Below are 25575 nucleotides of genomic sequence, written 5' to 3'. Positions count from 1 at the left end.
TACAAATTGTCATACCATCCAGCAACTTTATTTTTTCAGAATAGTTATTGTTAGTTTATATTGACAACTGGAAATTCTGTATCACATATTTAAGTGTAGCGTCACGTTACCATTTTGATAAAATACTCAATTTTCATTCAATCATTTTATTTCTTTATTCCAATTACAAAACTGTATAGTTTATTATTTGATTTGTATACTTATGACTTTCAAATTGAAAGTATACATGCCAACACACAAATAAACCAGCGCCAACATTTCTAAATGGCATTAATCTATCTAATCGCTAAACTGGAGTGTCATATCAGTTACTCAACCATTCACATATTAAGAACACAGTCGTTCTCATATCTGTCGTCAGAGTGGACGACTAATTCCCTCGCTACACAAATTTAGTAATAACTCAATTAATAGGGGACATTGCAGATATAGTTTAGTAAACTCACCTTTATGCCAGGGCTCTGTGTGCCAAATTTTATCAAAACCTGTAATTTTAGTAGTTAAGAGGCTTTCACAGGACACAGGTGTGTCTACAGACAGACAGACGGACAACCCTATTCCAATATACCACACCCTTAACCTCGTTGAAGGAGACATAATTAAATATACGTATTGTAAAACTGTTTCTACTAAAACCTCAAAACTCATATTTTTACAGTTCCGAAAAAAAACAATTAGGAAATCATATTATTGGTATCTCAAACAACAGAAAGCAAGTCACTTCAATTCACTAGGTCCGTATTTTAGCGTTATTTCAAGCCATCAATTTGCGTTCATTGCAATTTAATATATTGTTAACAAATTCGGAATTTCCTTTTTTTCATTTTCCTGTTCGAAATTGATTTTGCTATTGAATATACCATGAGTAACTTCGTGAATAACAACCATCCATTTTCTGTCTTGCTTTATTTTAGCTGGATCATCAAAAATCAAACGGTTACGCTAACATTTCGTTTTGCTGGTTTGTATTTGTTTACAACCCATCGACAGTCATGATCATTCTTACAACCAATCGACAGTCATGATTATTCAATGCAATTTTTTTTGCCTAATTGTGCCTTAAGTAACTTCTTTTGAGAGTATCTATTCATATTTTGTCTGTGTTCTATTAAGATAACCTCCTACATGATTCTTTTTGTGTGTTTATGGATTATTTTAGCCACAAAGGTATTTCTCCCTGTACGTTTCTCCCAGTACGAGTATCCACACTCGCATATCAGCACCGTAACAGCCACTACAATCCCTATACCAATCAGGTAGAAAGCACTTTGTATGTCGATCAAACTCACGATGGTAGCCTCGGGCACCATAGAACCGTAACACGTGCTTCTTTTTGGCCAATGTTTTAGCTTCCAAATTTGTAGCAATCCACTTTCATGAATCGACAGGATTCTGAATAGAAAAGGAAGAATACTTCGTTAAAAGTCCATTTTCATGAATACATCGTGTTTATTCAGGATTCTGTAAAAACAGAAAAAAAAATATGAAGCATTATTGTAATAATCATTGCTTCGAAAATGATCTCAAATGTTCTTCATAAGACGGTTAAACGTAACCATCCAACCAACCAATCTTGTTTATCTTATGAAGATGAATGGAACAGAAACAATTATTCTCCATGACGGTCAAAATGCCCCATTTTAATAATTTGAATTTAATAGTTTTTTAATAAGTTATTTTAACCTGTATGGATCGTACGACTAGAGGACAGGAGTTTTAATTTATTTACTCATTCGCAAACAGTCTAGTATAAGGTGAGTTGTTCGGCAGTCCGACAGCGTATTGTAAGGGAATGAACTCCTCCTTAGTCAGCACAAGGTCACACTCCTTCCGGCTCCGGACCGTTATTTCGTTATACGTCTTGTCGCCAAGGTAAACATAGTCCCCTGACAACACCTTGGAAATGTGTACTTCCGGGTCAAAACTAAATATGTCTTTTTCGGTCCTGTTAAACCGGGATAGTCCGTCCCAGACCTGTTGGAAAGTGCGCTGCTGACTAGTCTGTAGTTTTAAATAAATTATATACAACTATTAGATATAAAACAATGGAAAATGGATTACTTTATAAAAAAGAGCCTTGTGTTTATTCGAATTGAGACGTTCACAATTTTCTATTAATATTAAGGAGACTTCATTTAGATGTTGTGCTAATGCTTAAAATGCTTATTGATGTTTCTTACATTAAACTATTGGAGGTCATGTGTACACGAATATGTTAATGAAGATTTTTTCGTGAAGATTTCTAGAATCTTACCTGGGTCTGCCCAGTGGGCAGGGATATCTCAACTCGCGATTTAACGGTCAAGATGATGATATATTCCTGTCCCTCTAACAAGCCCATATCTATTTATTTTTCTCTGATACTAGGGTGAATATTAATTTTTAGAAACGTTTCCATCACATGAACGTCAATTTAATGAAGTGATCGACAATGGTTGCGTTTTTATTGATAACATCACGGTAATATCTAATGCATGTAACTGTAGTTGGACAGGAGTTATCTCCCTTGTCAGAGCTCGTTGCGGAAAAGGGTAAGAAAGTTCCGAACAGAGGGAAGAAGAAGCCATGTGCTCGGCTGTTAGAATTTATCTTCCACTTGCGTTGACCTGCGAATGCCTTTTTGGTTACGAGGCATAAATCTACCTACGGAACATTGCGAATTGCGCGTATGTAAGCCAAAAGAGGTATGTATAATGGAACATATAGGTTTTCGGTAATTTCTAGCATTTCTAATTATTTGCGGTTTACTGGCGAGTCATAACAATGTTTGACAATGCGTTCATTGTTTTATCATGATAGCTAAGAGTGTCTGTTTGTATTTTGCAGTCTCACGTAGAGTTTTGGTAACGAATAAACTCTTCAGTACAACACCAAGACCCTTGGCTTACGTCATTTCTGCGAGTTGCGTCCCCTTGATCAGGGCTGCGAAATTGCGATACAGTAACGCACGTCACCTAAACCTGGTTCGTGTGTGTTGCTGTTACAATGCATGTGAGCTGTCATTTCTTTAGCCCGGTATTTTCCCCTACCAACCGCGGGATACCAATGTATAGAAGAATAATAGTATCTTTCATCCCCTTTGGGGTGAGACAGGAGAATCTCAACCCGAGGTTTAAGATTTTTAAGTTGTCAAACAGTCACACACGAGGCTTTGCCTAGTGTTTGACAGCTTGAGAATCTTATCACGAGAGTTGAGACCTCCTGTCTCACCCCAAAGAGGGTGAATGCTTCTTCTTCTCTTACCCCGTGTACTACTTTGTGTATCTAATAAACGTGTCACCTATGCGAGAGAGGATGAAGTAACCTCAATGAATCCTCTTCTTTGCCGTCTTTGTGAAGTCATTCCATTGTTGTCGTGACGTTATATTACTATTACCGCGACGTCATGATATCATTTTCGTGACGTCATACAATTCTTATACACGTGCAAAGATCTCATGTAGCTTGTCTTTACCCTAAGGTGAAATTTAAAAAAAAAATCACACCGAAAGAACTGTCGATATCGATGTCTAGGGTAAGAGAAATTACTATCCTTCTTGACGAGGACTTTAAGTCCTCCTACCTTGAAAATGAAGGCCATTCCTCCGATCGTAACGTCATACTTTTCTAAGAAAACGACGTAAATTTCACCCATAAAATAATGACACGTTACGATGGATACCTACCTGCAAGGGGGCTAATTCTGTAATACGCAAAGACGGAATTATTCCGTCTTAAAATGTAAATGGGAAATTCTGAATTTAGAAATGAAAGATACAGGAACGGTCTGCAATTCAATGTAATGGTTTTTTCACTTGAATATGTCGATAAAAGCCGCTCCTACCTATGTACATAATGTACGTCAAGTTTTCTTACCTTGAAGATGTCGATAAAGGCCGTTCCTCCGATCGTCCCCCACTTATACACATCCTGATTGACCATGCCACTGAGGGTATCGAACGGCAGTTTCTCCTTGGTGACAGTGAGGAAGGCTATCAGATTACCGCTGTAGGTGGCCATCATAACGATACAAAACAGCCACCAGAAGCTGAGTAACGTCCTCCCGGACACGGCGTCAGACATGTGCTCTCCTCCTGTAGGTTTAGTGCGAAATATACGTGAGAAGTTTAAAAGAAAAATGTAGTTCTTATATTGTACTGTTAATAATACTGTATTGATTTTATGACGTCAATAGATGTTTTTCCAACCTACTAAATGATGTCGACCGGGAACGAAACACGATGTTGTTTGGTTAATTAAACCGCTTATTAACATAAAACAAAAGGTGAAAACAGCTTTATCATGAAATGAGTCTTACGATGAAATTATACAATTATACAGCGATGTTATATTAAACTTGTTGTTTAAAAGGTAAATGGACTAATCATGTCATTATTCAAATTTTCATTTCTCACTTGCTGAAAAATATATAATTATAGCTTTACTAAGAACCTGTAAGTAGGCACATAATGTAAAGTTTTTTTCAAGGGAGTGGGACGACTGGTTCCCCCGCTGTCAGTATGATGTTACCGGGTGGGATGTGTTGCTTGGTGTTTTCGTCGGTATGCATCACTGTTTAAAGGACAAGAGTCCCACTATACAGGAAGACAAACACGATTATTATACCTCACTTTCATTTAGAATGTTCTGATTGGATTAAACTTGATCACATGACACTGAATAAGTTAGATGTTTCCCCCGGAATTGGAAGGCGAGGGAAATAACCCCAGGGAAATAACCCCCGAGGGAAATAACCCCAGGGAAATAACCCCCGAGGGAAATAACCCCAGGGAAATAACCCCTTGGAAGCTCCGCACGTGACCGGAAGTTGACGTCATCTGCAACGTCAACCAACAATGGCAGCGCTTTTGTTTATTTTTTTGTAGCCCAACGAATTTAACAACGTTGTTGTTGGGAAATATCTTCATGGATTCTTTTAACAGAGATTTTTTTTCTTTTGATTTTGTTCGGTATAATAAAATAATTATGTCCCTATGTGTCGGGATACATCTAGAATTGTCTCCCTGGAAAGAGTTATTTTCTCTCTCGGGCTTCGCCCTCGAGAAAATAACTCTTTCCAGGGAGACAATTCTAGATGTATCCCTCCACAGAGGGCCATAATTGTATAATATACAACAGTCTCCCAAAAAACGCACCACGCAATTCATACATACAACATACATGGGAGACCGCCTTTGCATGACTGGCATGATGCTAATTGGAGCTGATAAATGAATTTTCAAGCTCCCCTAAATAGTTCATTTCTTGTATTTGCCAGATATTATATCAGGACGCTACCACGATTCGTTATATTTCATTATTTCCCAACCAAGCATGTTATCAGCTAATTTTGCCCGTCAAGTCGATACGACGATAAATCGGAAATCATGTGACAATATTGCATTAAATCACAGTGTGAAAAATATGATATTATTCAAGCAACGCCGTTTTATTTGTGGTGTGTGTAATTGCACATATTAATGTTACATTCTTCAGTGACCGTTACGCCCTGCTTCCCCTCAGAAAGTACTTGAATCCTATGCCTCAAATAATGCCAATCAACATGCATTTTAGCCGAGTTTTGTTGCTTCGTTAATTTACCAAACCATAAGTGATAATCAACGACAGACAAAGAGAAAATATATCGATAACTACAACACCTGATAGACATGTAAATACCATCCTCGATATTATATAACATACTCAGGTGTAATAACAGCATTGTATTGCCGCTTTAATAGTCAAAGGTATTTTTAATAAAAGATAGTGCAATAATTAAGTAACACAATCCAAATTATTGCTGTAATTGCATAATCAATATTCCAAGAGTTAGTTCCGCTGTCGTTATATCCACCCCTGGACTATTTCGTAGTAAAGCTATATGCGTTTGAGAATAAAAAACGACATGCAAAAACTAACTTTGAAAATTACACAAAACAATCCACAGGTTTGAAGCCATCATAGTTTACCTTTTCCAATTCATTTACTGTAAATAACATGATCAAACTACCTATCTCACTTGCTGTCGCACACAACCTTCACTTTTACTATGACATAGTCCAAAGGTGGATTTAATGGCAGTGATAGTAACCCCTGGAATATCGAGAATGCCTCAACGTGATCAGATCTCATGTATACCTTGTGTGAGTAGGGCTCCGTATAGGTACCAGAACGCGTCTGAGAAGTGATGGAGGCCCCTCATGGACGCTCTGTCAGGTAAACCTCTGTAATAGGGACTCAAGTACTCCAACATACACATGATGAAGGACACGGTCGGCAGGGATATCCCTATACAGATCAGCACAGTGGTCGTGAACGGGTCGATCAGCGTCCGCCATTTTTTATCGGAGGGGTCAGGTTTTTTGAGGAGCATTACGGTTGGCTCATAGAAATACGGATACGAGAAATCCATGACTACTTCGCGATTCGTCTGAATTGACATTGGGGCGACTATTAGGTCTACCTCCTGGGAAAATGAAGACATTGATCAGAAGAAATCTTAGTGAACCCTTGACATCCTGACTACGTATGGAATCTACTTTTATTTTTTGTCATATGTTTATACTAGAATATCATATTATGCAAAAAGCAAACAAGTTAATGAGTGATGCATCTGATGGGAAGTTTGCTTATTATACTTTATTGTAAGCGTTATAAATCGCAAAATAAGCATGTTTCATAAATTAATCTAAGTTACACATCAATCAGTTATATTAATTTTGAAAACCATTGGTCTGACTACGTTTTTGCTGATAACCCGTTAAAATAAGCCGGAGCATAAATATAATTAACCATAGCGCTCGGTCAAGAGAGATACTCTCACAAAAAGACAAATGTGAAATTCTATACTGTGTGGGAAAGATGAAATCAGATTGCTCGAACTTCTGTCGCATTTCTTCTTGTGAAAACAGGAGAGCAATACTTTCCAAAAGCTTATCAGTAGAAGTGTTCAAACTTACGTTTCTCTCCATCTGACCGACCAAGCCGTTGAAGCTACCGTTTTCAAACTGCATTCCCCACGCGCCATCTGCCGGCATCGTCAAACGGTACCTTCAGAACAAATGTAGTGATTTAGATTTTAAATCATGGAAACTTGAATGAAATATATTTTAGATGGTTTGTGCGCATAGATCATCGTTATTTCTTTTCAATTAAAGGAGTTCACATTTTATTTTCAATGTAGCATATGCATCGTATGAAATTATTCTTTTGAGTTTTAGCATTAGAATTGATAACAACAAATATCGCTTCCTTTCACAAGATGAAACGTACGTGAAGTTTAAGCTGATTGCCAAATGGTCCAACATGTCTATACAGAATCCACTGAATGTCATGTTTTCATGTTTGCCTACAAATGGATACCACTGCAAACAATAACAAAAATAAGAAACATACATTTTAAGATAGGAACAAAAGGGACAAATCACATCTGTTATATTCTTTGGAATGTAATTAATGTAACATCTGCCATTCTGACTTTTTCAGAGTTATTTCCCTTCGTTTCACAGTATCTCTCAGTATTAATGAAATTAATCGAAAAAGAAGGAACTCTGATAAAGTAATTAAGATATCAGATATTCTATCTCCATATTAAGGTGAGGTTTAAAGCAATAAATAGCTTTAGCTCTCCAAATCACAAGACTTCAGCAACAGTAACTCAAAGTAATAGAAGTCCGCTCTATTATATCATTCTTTAAAATTTATCACAATGTTACGAAACAATTTCCGAAAAGCAAGGAAAGATTAATATTTCAAATTCCGGTATAAAAACCTACCACGTTGGTCGATACAAGTAGTTCTCTTCCATTGAATCCAAACTTCGTGTTCGGGAATATATCACCGGAAGTGAGTAATCTGCCCGATTCCTGGACATGCCCAACGGTGGAAAATCGCCTTCCGGTCTTGGTCCACATCAGTGCTTCTATAGCTACCCACCGACACATCACTTTGTTATTCTGTAATGGTAAATATTGACGTGTAAACTGCAATGTCGTTTTGTGCTTCGCGAGAACTCCTGCTTCTCTAATAGTGCTAGTATCGTCGATGAAATATATTGCTTAAATACAAATACCAGAATACTTTATTATCTTCCGTTAGTTATCAATGTATCCCGGAACTAGGAGAACGCCTAGATTCTTCCTCATGGATTGACCGTGTAAATCGCCTATATAACTGAATCATTACAGTAGATCAATCACTTACCGATACGAATTTTGCCAGTGTCAGGTCCTTTATGGTAGTATTAGAATGGTTGTATTCCGACATGTTGTAACTGCTACCGATATCACCAAGGACACCCTGTATGTATGACTGAACGTCCTGGAAGTATTAGAAAAAACATCAGAGATGTGAAACATCTTTAATTGTATCATTCAGCTGTTTCATAGTGCTATATCGCTGAAGCATTATGCCGAAGACACCAAGCAACATATCCCACCTCATATTGTACTAGAAGACTCGGCACAAATATGTCGCAGTCTCCCAAAACATGCACTACGCACTTCCTACACGCAACATACATGGGAGGGCGTCCTTACATGGCAGGATGTTAATTAAATCAAACAAACTGTGACGATGCAACCTGAAGCGTTAGTTTTGATTCCAATTTATTCCTCATGACACAAACTGTCTATAATTTAACAAATAAGAATGCATTTACGTACTCGTGGTGAGGTTACACTCAAATGAAATAGGGACATATTAGCTTTATAAGCTTTATAATACGTTGGATTCAATTAATATAAGGATACTCAGTTGCTTCATAAAACTTTTGATGTCGAAGGTGTCAATTTAATTTAATGCTAAAGGCAAACATATGAAAACGTCATTTTGATTTATGCTTCTACTGGATAACCTTCCTCCTCTCAAGCTTTTCCCATAAACATTACGTGATATCCTCCTAATAGAAATAACTATGATTTATTTATAGAGTCTTACTTAATACTGCATACATTTCTCTCTGTGTCTCTTACGTGGTGTAGATGGAAATATCAATCTGTTGGATACAGAAGACTTGATACAATTCCATGATATACTCATGAATATAATGTGCTTAACAATTAATTACGGTCGTGTGAGAGTTTAATGAAAACTACAGAAATTATTTTCAAATATACGATATATATCGCAATTGTAACCATATAGATAATCAAATATTCCCATGTGATTAACGCCGACGTCGGGACCGAAAAGGTTGCACACCTGCTTATTTGTATCCGTCTTATACAGGTAAAATATACAACTAAGTAAGTCATAGGGGATCTAGAGATAAGGAAAACCAATCATTATTATCATAATTATTTTTAAGTATTAATGCCAATAGTTAGGTGAACTCCGAATGCAATAAGAGGTAGAATCATCGAACCGCTTTCGTAGGAATTTGTTATCTACCTCCAATTGAATTAAATGTTTATTGCCTTGGCTCACTGCGGTATAATTTTATCATATGTTAAAAACTTACGCATGTATTTTCGTCATATCAGCACTTGAAGGACGAGTATTTATTAATTTGATAACTTTAATATTGATATGCCATATATTTTGATTATACTGTTAACAACTGTATCACAAGTATTAGCTTCCCAAAAAGCTAAGAAGGCTACCATACGGCATTATTTATTAGGAAGCGATTATAGGAAAGCTTGACGTATTGTTCTGCTCTCAGTTAGCTGCCATAGTTCTTATGACAATTCATTTTTGAAGAATGATAATTTAAAAGCTTTCGCATTCAATGTAAAAGATAATAAACTTCGTGATATTCATGAAAGGGCCACTAGGCTACATTTCCGAAAAAAAAAGTTTCTTTAAAACAATTATTATTGACATAATATGGCCAAAGATGAGGTTACAACACCAAACAAGTTGAAGTTTTGTCGTCTGGGGCAGAAATAGTCAACTAACGCGTTGTAATTATGACGACGTCGGGAAACATAATACGACCTGCGTTATAAAAATGAACGTTTTCTTTATTTTAATAATGTTGTTCAGAATGTGCAGTGGCCCTTTTTCTCATGCCAACAAGTTTTCTTTCTAATATACACTGTACTGATATGCATGCACATGTAGTTGGACAAGTTGTTATAATACATATACGCACAGAAACAAGCATAACATTTCGGTTAAAATTATACTTTACTTAAGCGCATACAGTTGCACAAATATCCCCTAAGTAAAGCCTTACTGTTTTTCAGCATCCCCCATGTACGGACATTTTTTACAAGTAGGTCATGATCATCTAGCCAACCGTACTAGTTAGGCTATATATAGAAGCTGCACGCGCTCCCGACACTATAAACAAAAGTCGTTGCCTGGTATACCAGGATGGTAGCGAAAATTGATTGCCAATATTCGTCGGAAAAAAGCAATATATAGGTGAGTGCTGCATGTAGAAAATAAAGAATTTCTATCAGTTTGGTTTGAAACACCATGCCGTCCCATTCATTCGATATCTTATCCAGATTACCAGGTACGGTACGTCAATTTATCTTCGAATCGTCAATTCCACTGCATTCATCATATACCATGCAAACTTGTGAAATGAGTTTCACCATTACCAAGAGATAAAACACGAACATACTGTAGTTTCCTTAAAACATACAAACATGTACACATACACAAAACTCTGTATACAAGTGAGACCGTCCTTAAATAACCTTCGCAGTTAATAAGCCGTTAAAACTAACCTACCAATCATCCAATCAAACACCGTTTCAGTTTGCATTATCTTACCTCTCAACTAAATTATGTGGCGGGTGGCGGCGATGACGTACAGCCGCTTCCTGTTCTGAATCACCTGGTACTAGTCTTAATTTTTGAGGGTTCGATACAAGTCCACATTTTATCTAATTTCCACTCATCAGAGGATAATTATTCTGTCCGAATATCATTATATTGTTTAAGTACTTGGTTTAAACATGCCGCCAAAACACGCACCTCGCACTTCACACACGCTACACACAGCCTACATAGGAGGTCTTCCTGACATGACCATTGATGTTAATAAGATGTTAAAATAATCAAACAAACAAATAAACTTTCTCTCAAAACTGACAGGCTTGCCCGTTCTTCAAATTTCCCTTAAATTAAATCAAAATTTCTCCTTATTTGCATTAAATATGCAAACTTTACGTCTTTGTTTTTACTTAATAATGCATTATCAACTGAAAAAGCAAATATCTATAAAAATCCTTATAAACACGTTTGTTTTTAAAACATTCTCCTTTATATCAATTAGGAAATAGTCAATACCATACTGGACAGAGAAGTGTATTTACGTCTGGGATATGTGCGGAAAACCTAGACATATTCAATGTAATTGATTACTACTTCCTAGTTATTTTAGTAAAAGAAATTGATTGAGTAATGTCTTGAACTCCGTGTTTTGTTCAGATAATTGTTTTGTGGCAGTTTTAAAGTACTCATTAAAAGTAAGTGCTCGTTAAGGAAAGAGTAAGCAATTACATGCACGCAATATTACATACGTAATAGTTCTCGTGTATTCTGGAGGGATTGATCTCTATGTCTAGTTCATATATCGATTTATTTTGTCAAGAGGATTAAATCTGTAAATGCTATCAGTTTCCATTTCGGCTCTCGTTTCATTTGCTAAGAGAACTATTATCCGATTATCGATCCTAATATACAGTTTAAGTGTTAGACACTATAAGTATGATTTACGGGTCTTTTACCAACAATCTGAGTACTTTCTAGTAACAATGTCAGAAGTACATATTTCATTTGACCTGTTTTACTTTCCCAAGTAAAACATCATTCTATTGATAGCTTTATTTTACAGTAATACAAACCCTACCTCACTTATTGAAATTTTGTGCCGGAGTATTGATATAGAATTAAGGTACAATTGAGATAGAATATTTTAGATATCACAGGCTGATAAATGGTAACATATGTTAGAATATGTCTAATTCGATAATTATTATATGCAATCAGCTTCATGAAACTTTGTATTTAGATTAAAATTGGAAAGATCTCAGACAAGTTCGAAAATCTTTCTGATTAGATAGTAACTTAGATATTGCCCTTTGCAATTAAAGTTATTGAATATTGTGAATATGCTTACTTAAATAAATATGCATCGAGCTTAATGAAACTTATAGACTATATAGCTAATATTGGAAATATCTTGAACAAGTTTGAAAATAAGTTTGATTCGACTCTAACTTATTTACGGAGTTATTGCCGATTGGAATAATAATTATTGAACCTTGTGTATACGGTTAAGTGGGTCAAAATATCAGGTGACAGCCAAGGCCCATGGGATTATTGTTTTGAGATTCTACCAGATTGGTATAAGGCTATAAATATATAAACATCCCGTAACGGTTTATAATTGATGAATATGTGAAACACGAATCCATACGGTTTTTGAGATTTTACCACATTGGTATAATACCATATTTCTTAACCAAATCAAAGGTTCATGTGTATTTGATATATATTAGAAATTTCCCAACTGTTTCATTGCGGAATACAACAGTACATCCCAAAACACGCACCTCGCACTTCACACACGCTGCACACTGTATACATAGATACACGTACATGGGAGGCCGTCCGTACATGACCCTGGCTGTTAATATTAATCTAATGAATCAAACAAAGAAATGCATGTCGAAATTTTACCGACTTTAATTACTTTAAGGTTCATGCAAAGGCTTTAACCAGTGATATTTTGCAAGCCTGTAACTCATTACTGTGCTGCAATTGAACAAAACTAACTTCATTAATTGTTGGTATGTACCCTGGCTAACTGTCAGTCTTACTGTGGATATGCAATTTGTGAAGCTGCTTGTAAATTTCAGTAAAATAAGAGAAAATGAATATTTCTGGAGAAGACATAGAACTCCTGTGAATTGCATTGTGGCACCAAATAATCATGATATCGTGTTCAGTAGTGACTATGCCAGGTACTCCAACAGTTTGTTTGGCAAAATCGGTCCAGCGAATAGCACAGGAGCCTATTGTTGTAAATGCAAATGGCTGCTTTAAATGGCGGATCACGAATATATAGTATAAAAGAAGACATTTTAACTGATACAAGTGCTCATAAGAGCACTTGTATCACTATAATGTTCTCTGAACATGACAAGAAGACTATTTACGAAAAAATAGTTAAAATGTGGACTTTGAGGCTCTTTCCGGAAATTTGCATTTTTCGCCCCAAACAGATCGGTTGAACTATTTTTTTCGTGAAGAGTAATGAAATTTAGGCTTGCAAAATATCACTGTTTAAAGCCTTTACATGAACCTTAAGGGCGTGTGTTCAGGCCATTCCTCTCGAATTGGAAGATTCGGAAAATTTACTACTCACCTCCCCATTTAAAAAAGATTTCCGGACAAATTTGTCCGGAATTACGATGACCACTACGTTGTCAAGGTTTGTTTCTAGGTCAGTTAACTGGTCAGCGGCCGAGTGGTCACCAAATGTGACTATTAACCATCGGGTCATGTGACGCATGGCATAGCGCTGGACTTCCCAGCGAGCGATAGAAAACGGCTGGAAGGCAGAAAATACAATGAGTGTGTCAATTTATGTATCACTGGTTGACTGCGACAATATTTTTATAAAACATCGATATTGGTTCTTATTTTCAAAAACATGTTAGCATAGAAATATTAGTATTAGCTGTCGCAATTTTCCAGTCTTAACATAACCCGGAAAGAAAACAATACTGTGGGCATGAATTATTCAAGCTTTAGAAGATATCTTATTAGTAGATTACCTTTTTCAGTAGGGTTCTGACACATTCCATGCTACAAACTATGGTTATGTTGGGAAGTTCCCGGACAGCATAGTCGATCATTGCAAGGAAATCACGTTCAAATCTCGGGGACGAGATGTCCGGTATCATGCCATCTACCACCGAAACACCCGCAGCAGACAGACCGTGAACAAGGGCGTCTAGGTTATCATCTGACAAAATCGGTGTCATAATAGGTACTTTATTGAAAAAGACAGTATGGTCCACTATGATAACGCTATAAAATGGACAAAAGGTTGGTTAATTAATTACGGTAAAATGTCCTATCAACACCACACACAGCACATCGCACACAGGGGAAACCGTCCTTAACTGACCTTAGGTGTTTGACGTAAAACCAATTAACCAAAAATAGAACAAAAACATTTTCAGCAAAGTTCACCTACATAAGTTGAAAACTTTACAAAATATCAGTACATAGAGAGGTATGTTTTTTGTAGCTTGTTTGTTTTCCAGAAGCTTCTGCTTCTAGAGTGTACTCCATGTTTGTTGTTTTGATTGATGTTGGGTTCTAATAATTAATATACTGCCTTTGTTTCTAATCGGTTTTTCCACTAAATATGAAACATGGATACATCATCTTACCTTTATCGGTCAATACAAACGTCGACGACCACTTCAGATGGTTAGCGATCGAAGCAATGATATCAACCAACGCGTTCCCGGTTGGTTCGTACTGCCGACGGCCTTTAGCATTATTATAATTAAAATCTGCTTGAGATTCAGTTCGACATATATCAACAGTATCTTGATTATTCTCACTAAGAGACATAAATGTTGAGCTGGATCCACAATTGTTCAGTGAAACCCTGTCACTATCCGCCTCGTTAGAGCTGGGAATCACCCACTGTAGTACTTGGGTCTTTTTATCCAGTAGAAGGGAGAAGTTTAGATGATAGTCCACATCGGCCAACAACAAAACCAGGTCTATGTCTGAGTATCTCATGCTATTTACTGGAATGAGAGACAAAAGTGAGGCAACAGTAACGTATAGTTGGTTAATTTCACGATTTTTCGGAACATTATTTTTGTTGCAAAAATTTTATTCGAGCTTTTTTAAGCAAGGTTTGTACCCTTATAAACGCTAAAATTGAACTTTCTCTTATTTAGTCAAAATCGCAAAAAAATTGATCCGTAAAAATTATCAGTAATACGGTATATAATTGGGTTAATTACATGCACGCAATTGTAAAGGTTTACATTCTCTTCTTTTAATTTTGTCCAAACAAAACAACTATTAGTTTTGGTTCTGTATTGGTGCGTAGTTTAAGGGCCACAGTTCTTAGCTATTGTAGATTACAAAAGAATAATACAGAAAAACTCAAACCTATTCTTAAGAAAACACATAATCTGGAATGAAAACGTGTTCTTTTCCTGGTGAAACTTTATCATGACAAACAAATTTGAAAATTACACCATTGCAACATTGAAATGTTGTTGACCGAGTAAGAGTTAATTGTTCTTTGAGTTTACATGTATCTAAATATCCTTATAAAAAACAACCGTACCTGTGTTTAGAACAGTATATGGCTCAGATACGTCTACGTACGCCCATGTAATATTGGCGGAAATGACGTCACTGAAACCGGAAACGCTTTTAATGGTCGTCTGCTCTTTACAGAAACCTACACACGGCCCTCTCACGATACCTAGAAGAAAGGAAACGGATTAAAGAAAAATACATAATCTAGACGGAAACGAATCTTAAAGTTTCAAAATATAATGGAGACAAGAAAAGAATGCAAATGCAACCAAATCAAAGGTTTTATGTGGATCTATGATAATCTCCACCGACATACTGGTGTATCTGGAAAGGCAGATGTTTAGAGATACAAAAAGACTAATCGTCCTACAAGATGCTAGGAGATAACGTTCATACCACGTGTTAGAAGTGACCTCTCTTTTTAATTGCAATTTAACTTGCATCTGTATGAATATCGGATGACAACTTTTTTCTTTTTTTTTTAATTATTGTATACTTGCGTAGAAAAAAGAATGCGTGTAACAACTAGACCAACCAACTACATGTCTTTTCATAGACTACAATGTTTAAGTTTTGGATTCTACTATTAAAACTGCTCAAAAAAGGCAGCTATCGTGTTCTTCAACTAAAGTCTAGGATTTCATATAACACAAGAATAAAAATGGGGTCAATCTTCTCAAACTCCACCATGATTACTATTTTGGAATACATGTATGTCTTTTCTGCTTTAAAAAATCCTAATGTTAAAAAAAAAATATTTTGAAACTAAATTTTAATCTGACTTTTAAAAGAGAAATTATTGTTACTGTCAAGAATCAACGACTCCATGTTCTAACTTCACATGTTTATTAGACAACAAATCATAGTCACACAAACGCGTATAAGAGACTGGACATTCAAACACTCACATGACTTATGTTTTACTAATTACCGACATGTATATTAATGCTGACAATAAGTGATTAGAAATACATACATGACAGTTACCAAAGGATAATTACAAGTCACAAAACAGTTAAATCAATAAATAACCAGCGAACAAATGGTCCAGACAAAATTCTAACCAGAGCTCAATTTTCTATACACACTGGGCAGTTTCGAAGGTCCGTTTTGCATTTTAGTTCGTTGTTCTCATTATTGTAATAATTGACACATCAGATTAGAAAATTAATACGCGATTTTTGATGAAGTAATTTCGCAATAGGGTTCGAACGCGAATTCAAATATCGCTTAAACAATTTTATAAAACGTAAAAATGTAAAGGGAGGGGAGTTGTGTTCAAATTAGCATTATCGCAATGACGTATGAATTGACGGATTTCAAATTACCAATAAAGAGTTTTTATAAGATCCAATTAAATATGTATTTGACATCAGAACAAAAAATGTGTTCAAGCATTGTAACGGTAATAAACAACAAAATGAATCGCTGGTCGGGGCTACAACCGGGGGAGGGGCTTTCCTCAGGAATGTTCTGGAAATTTCATAGTTACGTCAGTATGTTTACGGTCACTCATCTCGCCTAAATACACAGAACATCTGATTGTTGGAGAATAATTATCTGAATGTCTAAGCGAACCATAGGTAAACAGGTCATTACAGGATTCCAGAAAAAAAAACATTACAGGTAGCCTATCCGAAACAGTATCATCAGCTTTACCCCCGTCTTTGCATTCAAAATAGGCCTACACACACGTACATGCAAACACTTGTCCATCCTCCGCACTATAAAATAAAAGTCATGACTATGAAGAATTTAGTCTATATCGCGTTCGTAGACCGATATATACATGACAAACATTCAACAGCTCAACGGTCATACCATCAATAGGCTAGACAGCCTTTTAGTAACTTTCCTCGATTGAAAATCAAATATGGCGGCTCGCTCCACTTCGGACCGCATCACTACCCTGACAACGATACATACCAGTAGTCGTTACGCTTCGGTGTTATCTAAATTTTTATTCGAAGTATACATTATTGATATATAACAAATTGAAAAAAGAAACCATATTCTAAAAATAATTGAAAGTTGTCATTGTTATACATGTATTTCAAACCAAACTGCTGCTATAATATTCAACAACCGGAACTATATCTTCGGTCATCCTGACTACAGTAGTTACCCAGCTTAGCAACCATCATCGAATTTAAATTTGATCACGAACATGTAAAAATAGACTTATTTATGTGAATATATAGATTGAACAGTGTTTTGATTGCGTTAAAGGTGGTATGAACGCAATAGGATACAGACATATTCTACATGTAGCGCTAACGCGCTACATTGAATATGTCTGTATCCTATTGCGTTCATACCACCTTTAACGCAATCAAAACACTGTTCAATCTCTATTTGATCGCAGTAAGATGTTTATTATTTATTTGACGCTGTACGCAAAGTTGGAACGACCCTGAAACTGACTGCATACTGTAAGAGCCAATCCAGAGTTCGTGGGAAATTGTGTTAACTCCCGGACCAAACAATGACGTCCTCTTTTTTAACGGTGTCTAACAGATATTTCTAACATTTACATTTTTTTCAAATTATATATTTTTGATATTTCGATCTTTGGGAAGGAGTTAATTTTCAACATTTGAAAGAAGGTCATACAAGGTGTTCACTTTCAACGTATTCGTACTCGTCAATGTGACATTCATTTAATCAATGGACTGCATTCAGTTGGAAAATACAGGAGTATGAATGCAAACTTGACAGCGGCAAAGATGAAGCGCGCCATCGCTTCACGTCGAATTTGTCAACTGATAACAGTTCAATGCTTAAATTTACATTTTGTTACAATTCATTCACATTTGATAAAATAATATTTACATTTGATAAAATAATATTTACATTTGATGGAATAATATTTACATTTGGTAACAATATAATAACATTTGGTAACAAATATTTACATTTGGTAACAATATATTTACATTTGGTAACAATATACATGTATTAATATGTTACTTACCTAGTTTGTGAATCCATACATATTAAAATGTTACTTACCTAGTTTTTGAATCCATAAATATTAAAATGTTACTTACCTAGTTTGTGAATCCATAAATATTAAAATGTTACTTACCTAGTTTGTGAATCCATAAATATTAAAATGTTACTTACCTAGTTAGTGAATCCATAAATATTAAATGTTACTTACCTAGTTTGTGAATCCATAAATATTGGAATATTACTTACCTAGTTTGTGATTCCGTAATTATAAAATTTTGCTTACCTAGTTTGAGAAGAATGATGTCGTCTAGTCCGGTAACTGTATTCGTCAATATTGTTCCTATTATCACAGTGGTCAGAGCCATATTTATCATTCGAGATGGTATTGTCACTAGTTTACCGTGATATTGATATCTACGCAACCATTCTGTAAAATATCCTCATAAACACCTCAACCGTTTACATCTCAGCTCAAATTTAATTCTTATGGTGGAATTATAAACAAATATCCGTAAAGGTTAAGCAAGCAGATTGTCGCAAAATTGTTGTTAAAGTCACAAAGTCAAGAGAACTCCGTAAAGGTTAAGCAAGCAGATTGTCGCAAAATTGTTGTTAAAGTCACAAAGTCAAGAGAACTCCGTTCAGGTTAACTAAGCAGATTGTCACAAAATTGGTGTAAGAGTCACAATGTTAAGAGAACTGTGGCAGTGACAACACAGATAACGTAGCAAAAGTATGTTGGATGAACTGTCGGAGAGCTTGGATCACCTGTAGAAGAGAGTCAGAATCTACCCCGAGTTATTCAGCAGGATATCGACCCCAGCGACCTGACGTCTCTCGGAAATACAGTGACTATATGGTAACATGCTGCGATTACACTGACAGGGATCCATCAGTGATGAAAGGCGATAACAATAATTAGCTATCTTGCTTAATGGACAAATAAATATCAACTTAGAATAAGAAAGTTCAGAAGTTTGATTTGTGTCCTTTGACTCAGCGATAAAAGGAAAGAAATTTTCTTGTTTTCCTTTTTTGCCGAAGAATTGTTTTGGTATAGCTATAATATTCACGTTCTATTGCATGTACCAGTCAGAGTCATTTAAGGACGGCTTCTCGTGCTTGGTTTGGGAGACTGTGATACGTCCACGTGTCTTCAAGAAATTTGATAGGCAAAAATATATTATTAAGTCTTTTAATTGCATTATGTGAGTGATTATAATATGGGTAGTGGTTCACGAGTACATAAATATCCAACAGCTATTAACAGTTGACAATATTTATTACACATAAACGAAGACAGATAACCCTGAAATAACAAGAACAATACCTGACAATATGTAGGGACACATAAATGAACATACTACTATATCTTCTATATTTATACTGTAAGGTATAAAATATAAACAGGTATCTATTTATTATATTATAATAGTAAATTGTATTTTAATTTCCGAGTTACATATATTTACAAATAACATTTAATTTACAGTCACTTGACTCTATGCATTGCCCTAACCTGACCGACCACGTGCGGTCCTTTGTTATACATGATATAAAGCTTTATGGACAAGTTATTTAAAGAAGTTATAACAGAAAACTATAAAGTATATTAATTATATTGCATAAAGAAGAATAAGCTAATTACTTTATTTCTAGTTATATATTAAATAAACATACCTTTCAGTACTGTGGCCGTAAAGCACACATGTACAGGCTTCTATAGGTCGTGTATGTCCAGTGCTTATTTTTCACGTAATGTGCGGACACGCTTCCTCAAGGGTGGGCGTGCACGTGCAAGGACAGGGTCATGCAGGGTCAATGTGACACACTCAACCAATCCATTCACTCGCCTCTCATACGTCATCATAACAACTTACACACACAGATTTACATGTACAGGACATTACATGACGCAGGGACATGTAAATTCAGACAGACACAGGGACATGTAAATTCAGACAATACACAGCGCATGTAGTTAAAACACCATATATAATACATATTATATATATGGTGAATTTAAACACCGCGACATTCTTCCCTGCAAAGGAAAATGACTCCTGGCATTTAAATCACCTAATGTTAAACATCACAGTTAAAATATTCATGGAAATATCAATGAGCAGTACAGTATCCAGTATCCAAGTGATTGGGGCAATCCCTACCTACAAGGATTAAAGGATCACTGCTCACTGAACAGAATTTGTTTTACCAATATTAGAAATCGATATTTACAAAATTTATCACCTTGGCCAGTGTCCCAAGGTAATATCCAGCATCTATAGCTTAACTAGAATTTCTCCACTGCCAAGTGAAACAAAACATTCCTGATGCGAATATAATCTAACATTTATTATAATTGAATTTAAATTGCAATTATGCTACAATTCTACTTAATAAATGGTAAACCATAAGGTAATACACATTAGTAGCTGTAGAGATTAAATGTCATTTTCACAATCAGGAGTGGTCTTGCTCACTATGACATTCTCCCACTGCTCTAAATGTCTAAACGTAGACCTCAGACCCAGAATTTGATGGCACCAAGGTTTCCATGAGCCATTCTCCATACAACTTAGGAGGTTTACAGACTCGTCTGGACCTTGTAGCTTGAACTGAGTCTTGTGTCTGACCAACACTGCGCATGCCTGCAGCGTTAGAATTTCGACACACACCCCTGGTACCCTGTTTCGGAGAATTCCCTGTACCAACAGTATTTGGTTGCACTGGTCGTTGCGCGCTAGCGACAGTGCGCCTGGGTCTCCTCGCAGAAATACCGTACCTTGGTGATTGACTTCCATCATAATCTGTGCTATCAGAGTCAGTAGTGGAGGAGGAACTCTCATCAAACTGTACCCCGGTATTCTGATTCCGAGTTGTCTCCCCTGGTTCATCAGCACCCTGTGTTCTAGGTAGCCATATGAAAGGGAGGAGCAGGCTCCTATGCACAGTTTTAATAGGTCTCTGTCCCGACTCTTTCCGGATCTTGTATACGGGCATATCAGCATTTGGTATACTAAGGATGATGTAGGGATCCTTAGCCCATTTATCAGCTAACTTCTGTTTGCAACACATATCAACGTTCCTCATCAGAACCCGGTCACCTACTTCTAGAGTAGCTTCTCTAACTCCCCTATCGTACCTATCTTTGTACCTCTTACCCTTCCTATCGCTTTCAGCTGAGGCAGCTTTGTAGGCAAAGTCTAACCGACGCTTAAGCTTTTGGGCATAATTCTGGCGACTCCCTGCAGTCTCAGAATCTGTATCGATGCCTAAAAATGCATCTAAACTAAGTCTTGGGTGCCAACCAAACATTAGGTTATGAGGGGAATATCCGGTGGTCTCATGTTTTGTAGCATTATATGCGTGAACAAGAGGAGCCACGTAAGATTTCCAATTGGATTTTTGTTCTTCCTCCATTGTACCTAACATTTTTAGCAAAGTTTGGTTGAACCGTTCGACCATGCCATTGCCCATAGGATGGTAAGGGGTAGTTCTCGTTTTATCCACTCCAGCTATCTTGCAAAGTTCCTTGATAACTTTGCTTTCAAAATTCCTACCCTGGTCACTGTGGATTCGGGCAGGAAAGCTGTAGTGGACAATGAACTGTTCGTACAACACCCTGGCGGTGGTACTCGCTAACTGGTTCCTGGTTGGAATTGCCTGGGCATAGCCGGTGAAATGTTCAGTGATAACCAGCACATTTTCATAGCACCCCTTTGACCTTTCTAAGTTCAAATAATCAATGCAGAGTAATTCCATTGGTCGTGAACTTTGGATATTAACCAACTCTGCTTTTGGAACAGTAGGGGTTTTTCTACGAATACACCTACCACAGCTTTCGACTCATCTATTTACCTCGGCATCAAAGCCAGGCCAAAAAAACCGACGCTTAGCCAACCAGTTTGTTCGGTCACGTCCCTGATGACCGACATCTTCATTATATTTTATTTTTCTATTTCATAAGAAATTATACACCATTTTTACCAACTTAAGCCTTCCTTGCCCGACTATATTCACTTTAACTTGAGTGTCAGCAAGTGGAAAGCTAAACGAAACAAGGTAAGGTAAAATGAATTGTATTTTTTGACTTCACTCTTTTATAATGCATAAACGCAAATAAGCCTTTTAAGCATTTGTCCACAGTGCCGCATAAGTAACCAATCAAACATATTATTGACAATGGGTTTAAGAAAATCTAAAGAATTTAGACATGATGGTTTTCTCTCGGGATGGTTTTGTTATTCCGTCAAAGTCACGCATGTGTTTATTACGATATGCATACGGATGCGTATCGAGGTTATGAATACGTGTATTTCATTTCGATTTCATATTCAACGGTACCATATTACTCACTAGGATCTATTTTCGAAAGCATTCATGTATCGACAATGCATGGTTTTAGACTAATTTCATTAAGGTTACTATATTGCGGGGTAATATTGTAATCCAATTTTCTTTCGCGGCTACTAAATTTCGCGATTTCCATTTCAAAACAAGTTCGCGAAGATTGACATTCGCGGATTTAAAAATTGTATGGAATGTCCTATCGATATTAATGATGTAGATGTATATTCGCAGTGATAAACTTTTGCGTGCGATCAAGGTAAATCCGCGTTGGTTTACAATAGTTCCATCAACCATTACGTGGACACACAACATACGTATTTCGCAGCCTCCCAAAACACGCAGGCCAAACCGGATACATAGCGAGCTTCCCGATGCCGTTCTTAAAGCTGACAATGCAAGATAAAACATTCTTTCAAATTGTCTGCAAATTATCTCAAAACGGGTTTTTTTTTATTTCAACAAGATGGTTTTAACTTGTATTGTCAACTTTAAATCATCTTCGCCGTTGTTAAGAAAATTAACCAATAACCCGGTTTGTCCCTTTTCTTTTTTCCTTTTTTTTTCAAAATAGATGAGCTTCGTCGGTGTAAGCAATGTTTTATCGTTGAGCTAAACTGCCGAAATGAAAGAGTACTATGAAATGTTCAATGGGCCTTTTTCATATAATTATGATGCTATAATTATCATATCACCATTTTCGCAAAGGATGGAGAAACATTCTTACGACTTTATGCCTGGTATGTTAATATGTTATGAACATTGCTATGGCGGTATGTAACGTCACTTAAATGGTTAAGAGCCAGTATATCAACAATAAGCAAACAAGAATTCCAAACAATTATTGTATTAACAAAAGAATGAATTTTATTGTTCTTTTAGGTAGTTTCTGAAGACTGAAAAAAATCTCATTTTTATTTCACAAAAGCAAATTGGTTTATTCTGACATTGTTTTGTTGATCTCTGATAATTAAATTGTATATTATGTGAACCCATAAATATCAAAATATTACTTACCTAGTTTGTGAATCCATGAATATTAAAATGTTACTTACCTAGCTTGTGAATTCATACATATTAAAATGTTACTTACCTAGCTTGTGAATCCGTAAATATTAAAATGTTACTTAACCTAGTTTGTGAATCAGTAAATATTAAAATGTTACTTACCTAGTTTGTTAATCCGGAAATATTAAAATGTTGCTTACCTAGTTTGAGAAGAATGATATCGTCTAGTCCGGTAACTGCATTCATCAATATCAATCCTATTATCACAGTGATCAATTCCCGCCATGTCAGAGCCATATTTATTATTCGAGATGGTATTGTCACGAATTTACCGTGATATTAATATTTACGCAACCATTCTGTAAAATATCCTCATAAACACCTCAACCGTTGTCACCTCAGCTCAAATTTAATTCTTATCGTGGAATTATAAACAAATATCCGTAAAGGTTAAGCAAGCAGATTGTCGCAAAATTGGTGTAAAAGTCACAAAGTCAAGAGAACTTCGTTCAGGTTAACTAAGCAGATTGTCACAAAATTGGTGTAAGAGTCACAATGTTAAGAGAACTGTGGCAGTGACAACACAGATAACGTAGCAAAAGTATGTTGGATGAACTGTCGGAGAGCTTTGATCACCTGTAGAAGAGAGTCAGAATCTACCCCGAGTTATTCAGCAGGATATCGACCCCAGCGACCTGACGTCTCTCGGAAATACAGTGACTATATGGTAACATGCTGCGATTACACTGACAGGGATCCATCAGTGATGAAAGGCGATAACAATAATTAGCTATCTTGCTTAATGGACAAATAAATATCAACTTAGAATAAGAAAGTTCAGAAGTTTGATTTGTGTCCTTTGACTCAGCGATAAAAGGAAAGAAATTTTCTTGTTTTCCTTTTTTGCCGAAGAATTATTTTGGTATAGCTATAATATTCACGTTCTATTGCATGTACCAGCCAGAGTCATTTAAAGACGGCTTCCCGTGCTTGGTTTCGGAGACTGTGATACGTCCACGTGTCTTCAAGAAATTTGGTAGGCAAAAAATATATTATTAAGTCTTTTAATTGTGTCACGAGAGTGATTATAATATGGTTTTTGGTTCACGAGTACATAAATAGAATCCAACAGCTATTAACATTTGACAATATTTATTACACACAAACGGAGACAGATAACCCTGTAATAAAAAGAACAATACCTCACAATATGTAGGGGCACATAAATGAACATACTACTATATCTTCTATATTTATACTGTAAGGTATAAAATATAAACAGGTATCTATTTATTATATTATAATAGTAAATTGTATTTTAATTTCCGAGTTACATATATTTACAAATAACATTTAATTTACAGTCACTTGACTCTATGCATTGCCCTAACCTGAACGACCACGTGCGGTCCTTTGTTATACATGATATAAAGCTTTATGGACAAGTTATTTAAAGAAGTTATAACAGAAAACTATAAAGTATATTAATTATATTGCATAAAGAAGAATAAGCTAATTACTTTATTTCTAGTTATATATTAAATAAAACATACCTTTCAGTACTGTGGCCGTAAAGCCCACATTTACAGGCTTCTATAGGTCGTGTATGTCCAGTGCTTATTTTTCACGTAATGTGCGGACACGCTTCCTCAAGGGTGGGCGTGTACGTGCAAGGACAGGGTCATACAGGGTCAATGTGACACACTCAACCAATCCATTCACTCCCCTCTCATACGTCATCATAACAACTTACACACACAGATTTACATGTACAGGACATTACATGACACAGGGACATGTAAATTCAGACAGACACAGGGACATGTAAATTCAGACAATACACAGCGCATGTAGTTAAAACACCATATATAATACATATTATGTATATGGTAAATTTAAACACCGCGACATTCTTCCCTGCAAAGGAAAATGACTCCTGGCATTTAAATCACCTAATGTTAAACATCACAGTTAAAATATTCATAGGAATATCAATGAGCAGTACAGTATCCAGTATCC

At 36.1% G+C, this 25575-nt stretch overlaps 1 protein-coding gene across 1 annotated transcript; it reads right to left on the bottom strand.

Moving 5' to 3' along the window:
* On the bottom strand, positions 1–18563 carry LOC138307067 (glutamate receptor ionotropic, kainate 4-like). Its single transcript, XM_069247695.1, has 13 exons — positions 18482–18563; positions 15269–15409; positions 14346–14714; positions 13722–13912; positions 13310–13495; positions 8182–8298; positions 7755–7934; positions 7252–7343; positions 6939–7029; positions 6118–6445; positions 3856–4073; positions 1730–2001; positions 1–1392 (listed from the first exon to the last, which is right to left on the bottom strand). Exons 1-13 carry the CDS (start codon positions 18561–18563, stop codon positions 1122–1124), a joined length of 2538 nt encoding a protein of 845 aa, XP_069103796.1. The 3' UTR covers positions 1–1121.
* Between the last annotated feature and the right edge of the window lie 7012 nt (positions 18564–25575).

This window comes from Argopecten irradians, chromosome 14 (assembly GCF_041381155.1).
Source record: "Argopecten irradians isolate NY chromosome 14, Ai_NY, whole genome shotgun sequence".
NCBI classification, from domain to species: Eukaryota; Metazoa; Mollusca; class Bivalvia; order Pectinida; family Pectinidae; genus Argopecten; species Argopecten irradians.
Note: the sequence above shows the minus strand (reverse complement) of the source record. Positions and strands in the feature narration are given on the sequence as shown.

Excerpts from the sequence above, each read along its gene's own strand:
- LOC138307067 (XM_069247695.1), bottom strand. The coding sequence starts at position 18,563 with ATGGCTCTGACCACTGTGATAATAGGAACAATATTGACGAATACAGTT. Across the intron at positions 7,344-7,754 it reads TACTTGTATCGACCAACGTG|TGGTATCCATTTGTAGGCAA; the intron begins GTAGGTTTTTAT and ends TATTGTTTGCAG. Across the intron at positions 7,030-7,251 it reads GCAATCAGCTTAAACTTCAC|GTACCGTTTGACGATGCCGG; the intron begins GTACGTTTCATC and ends TTTGTTCTGAAG.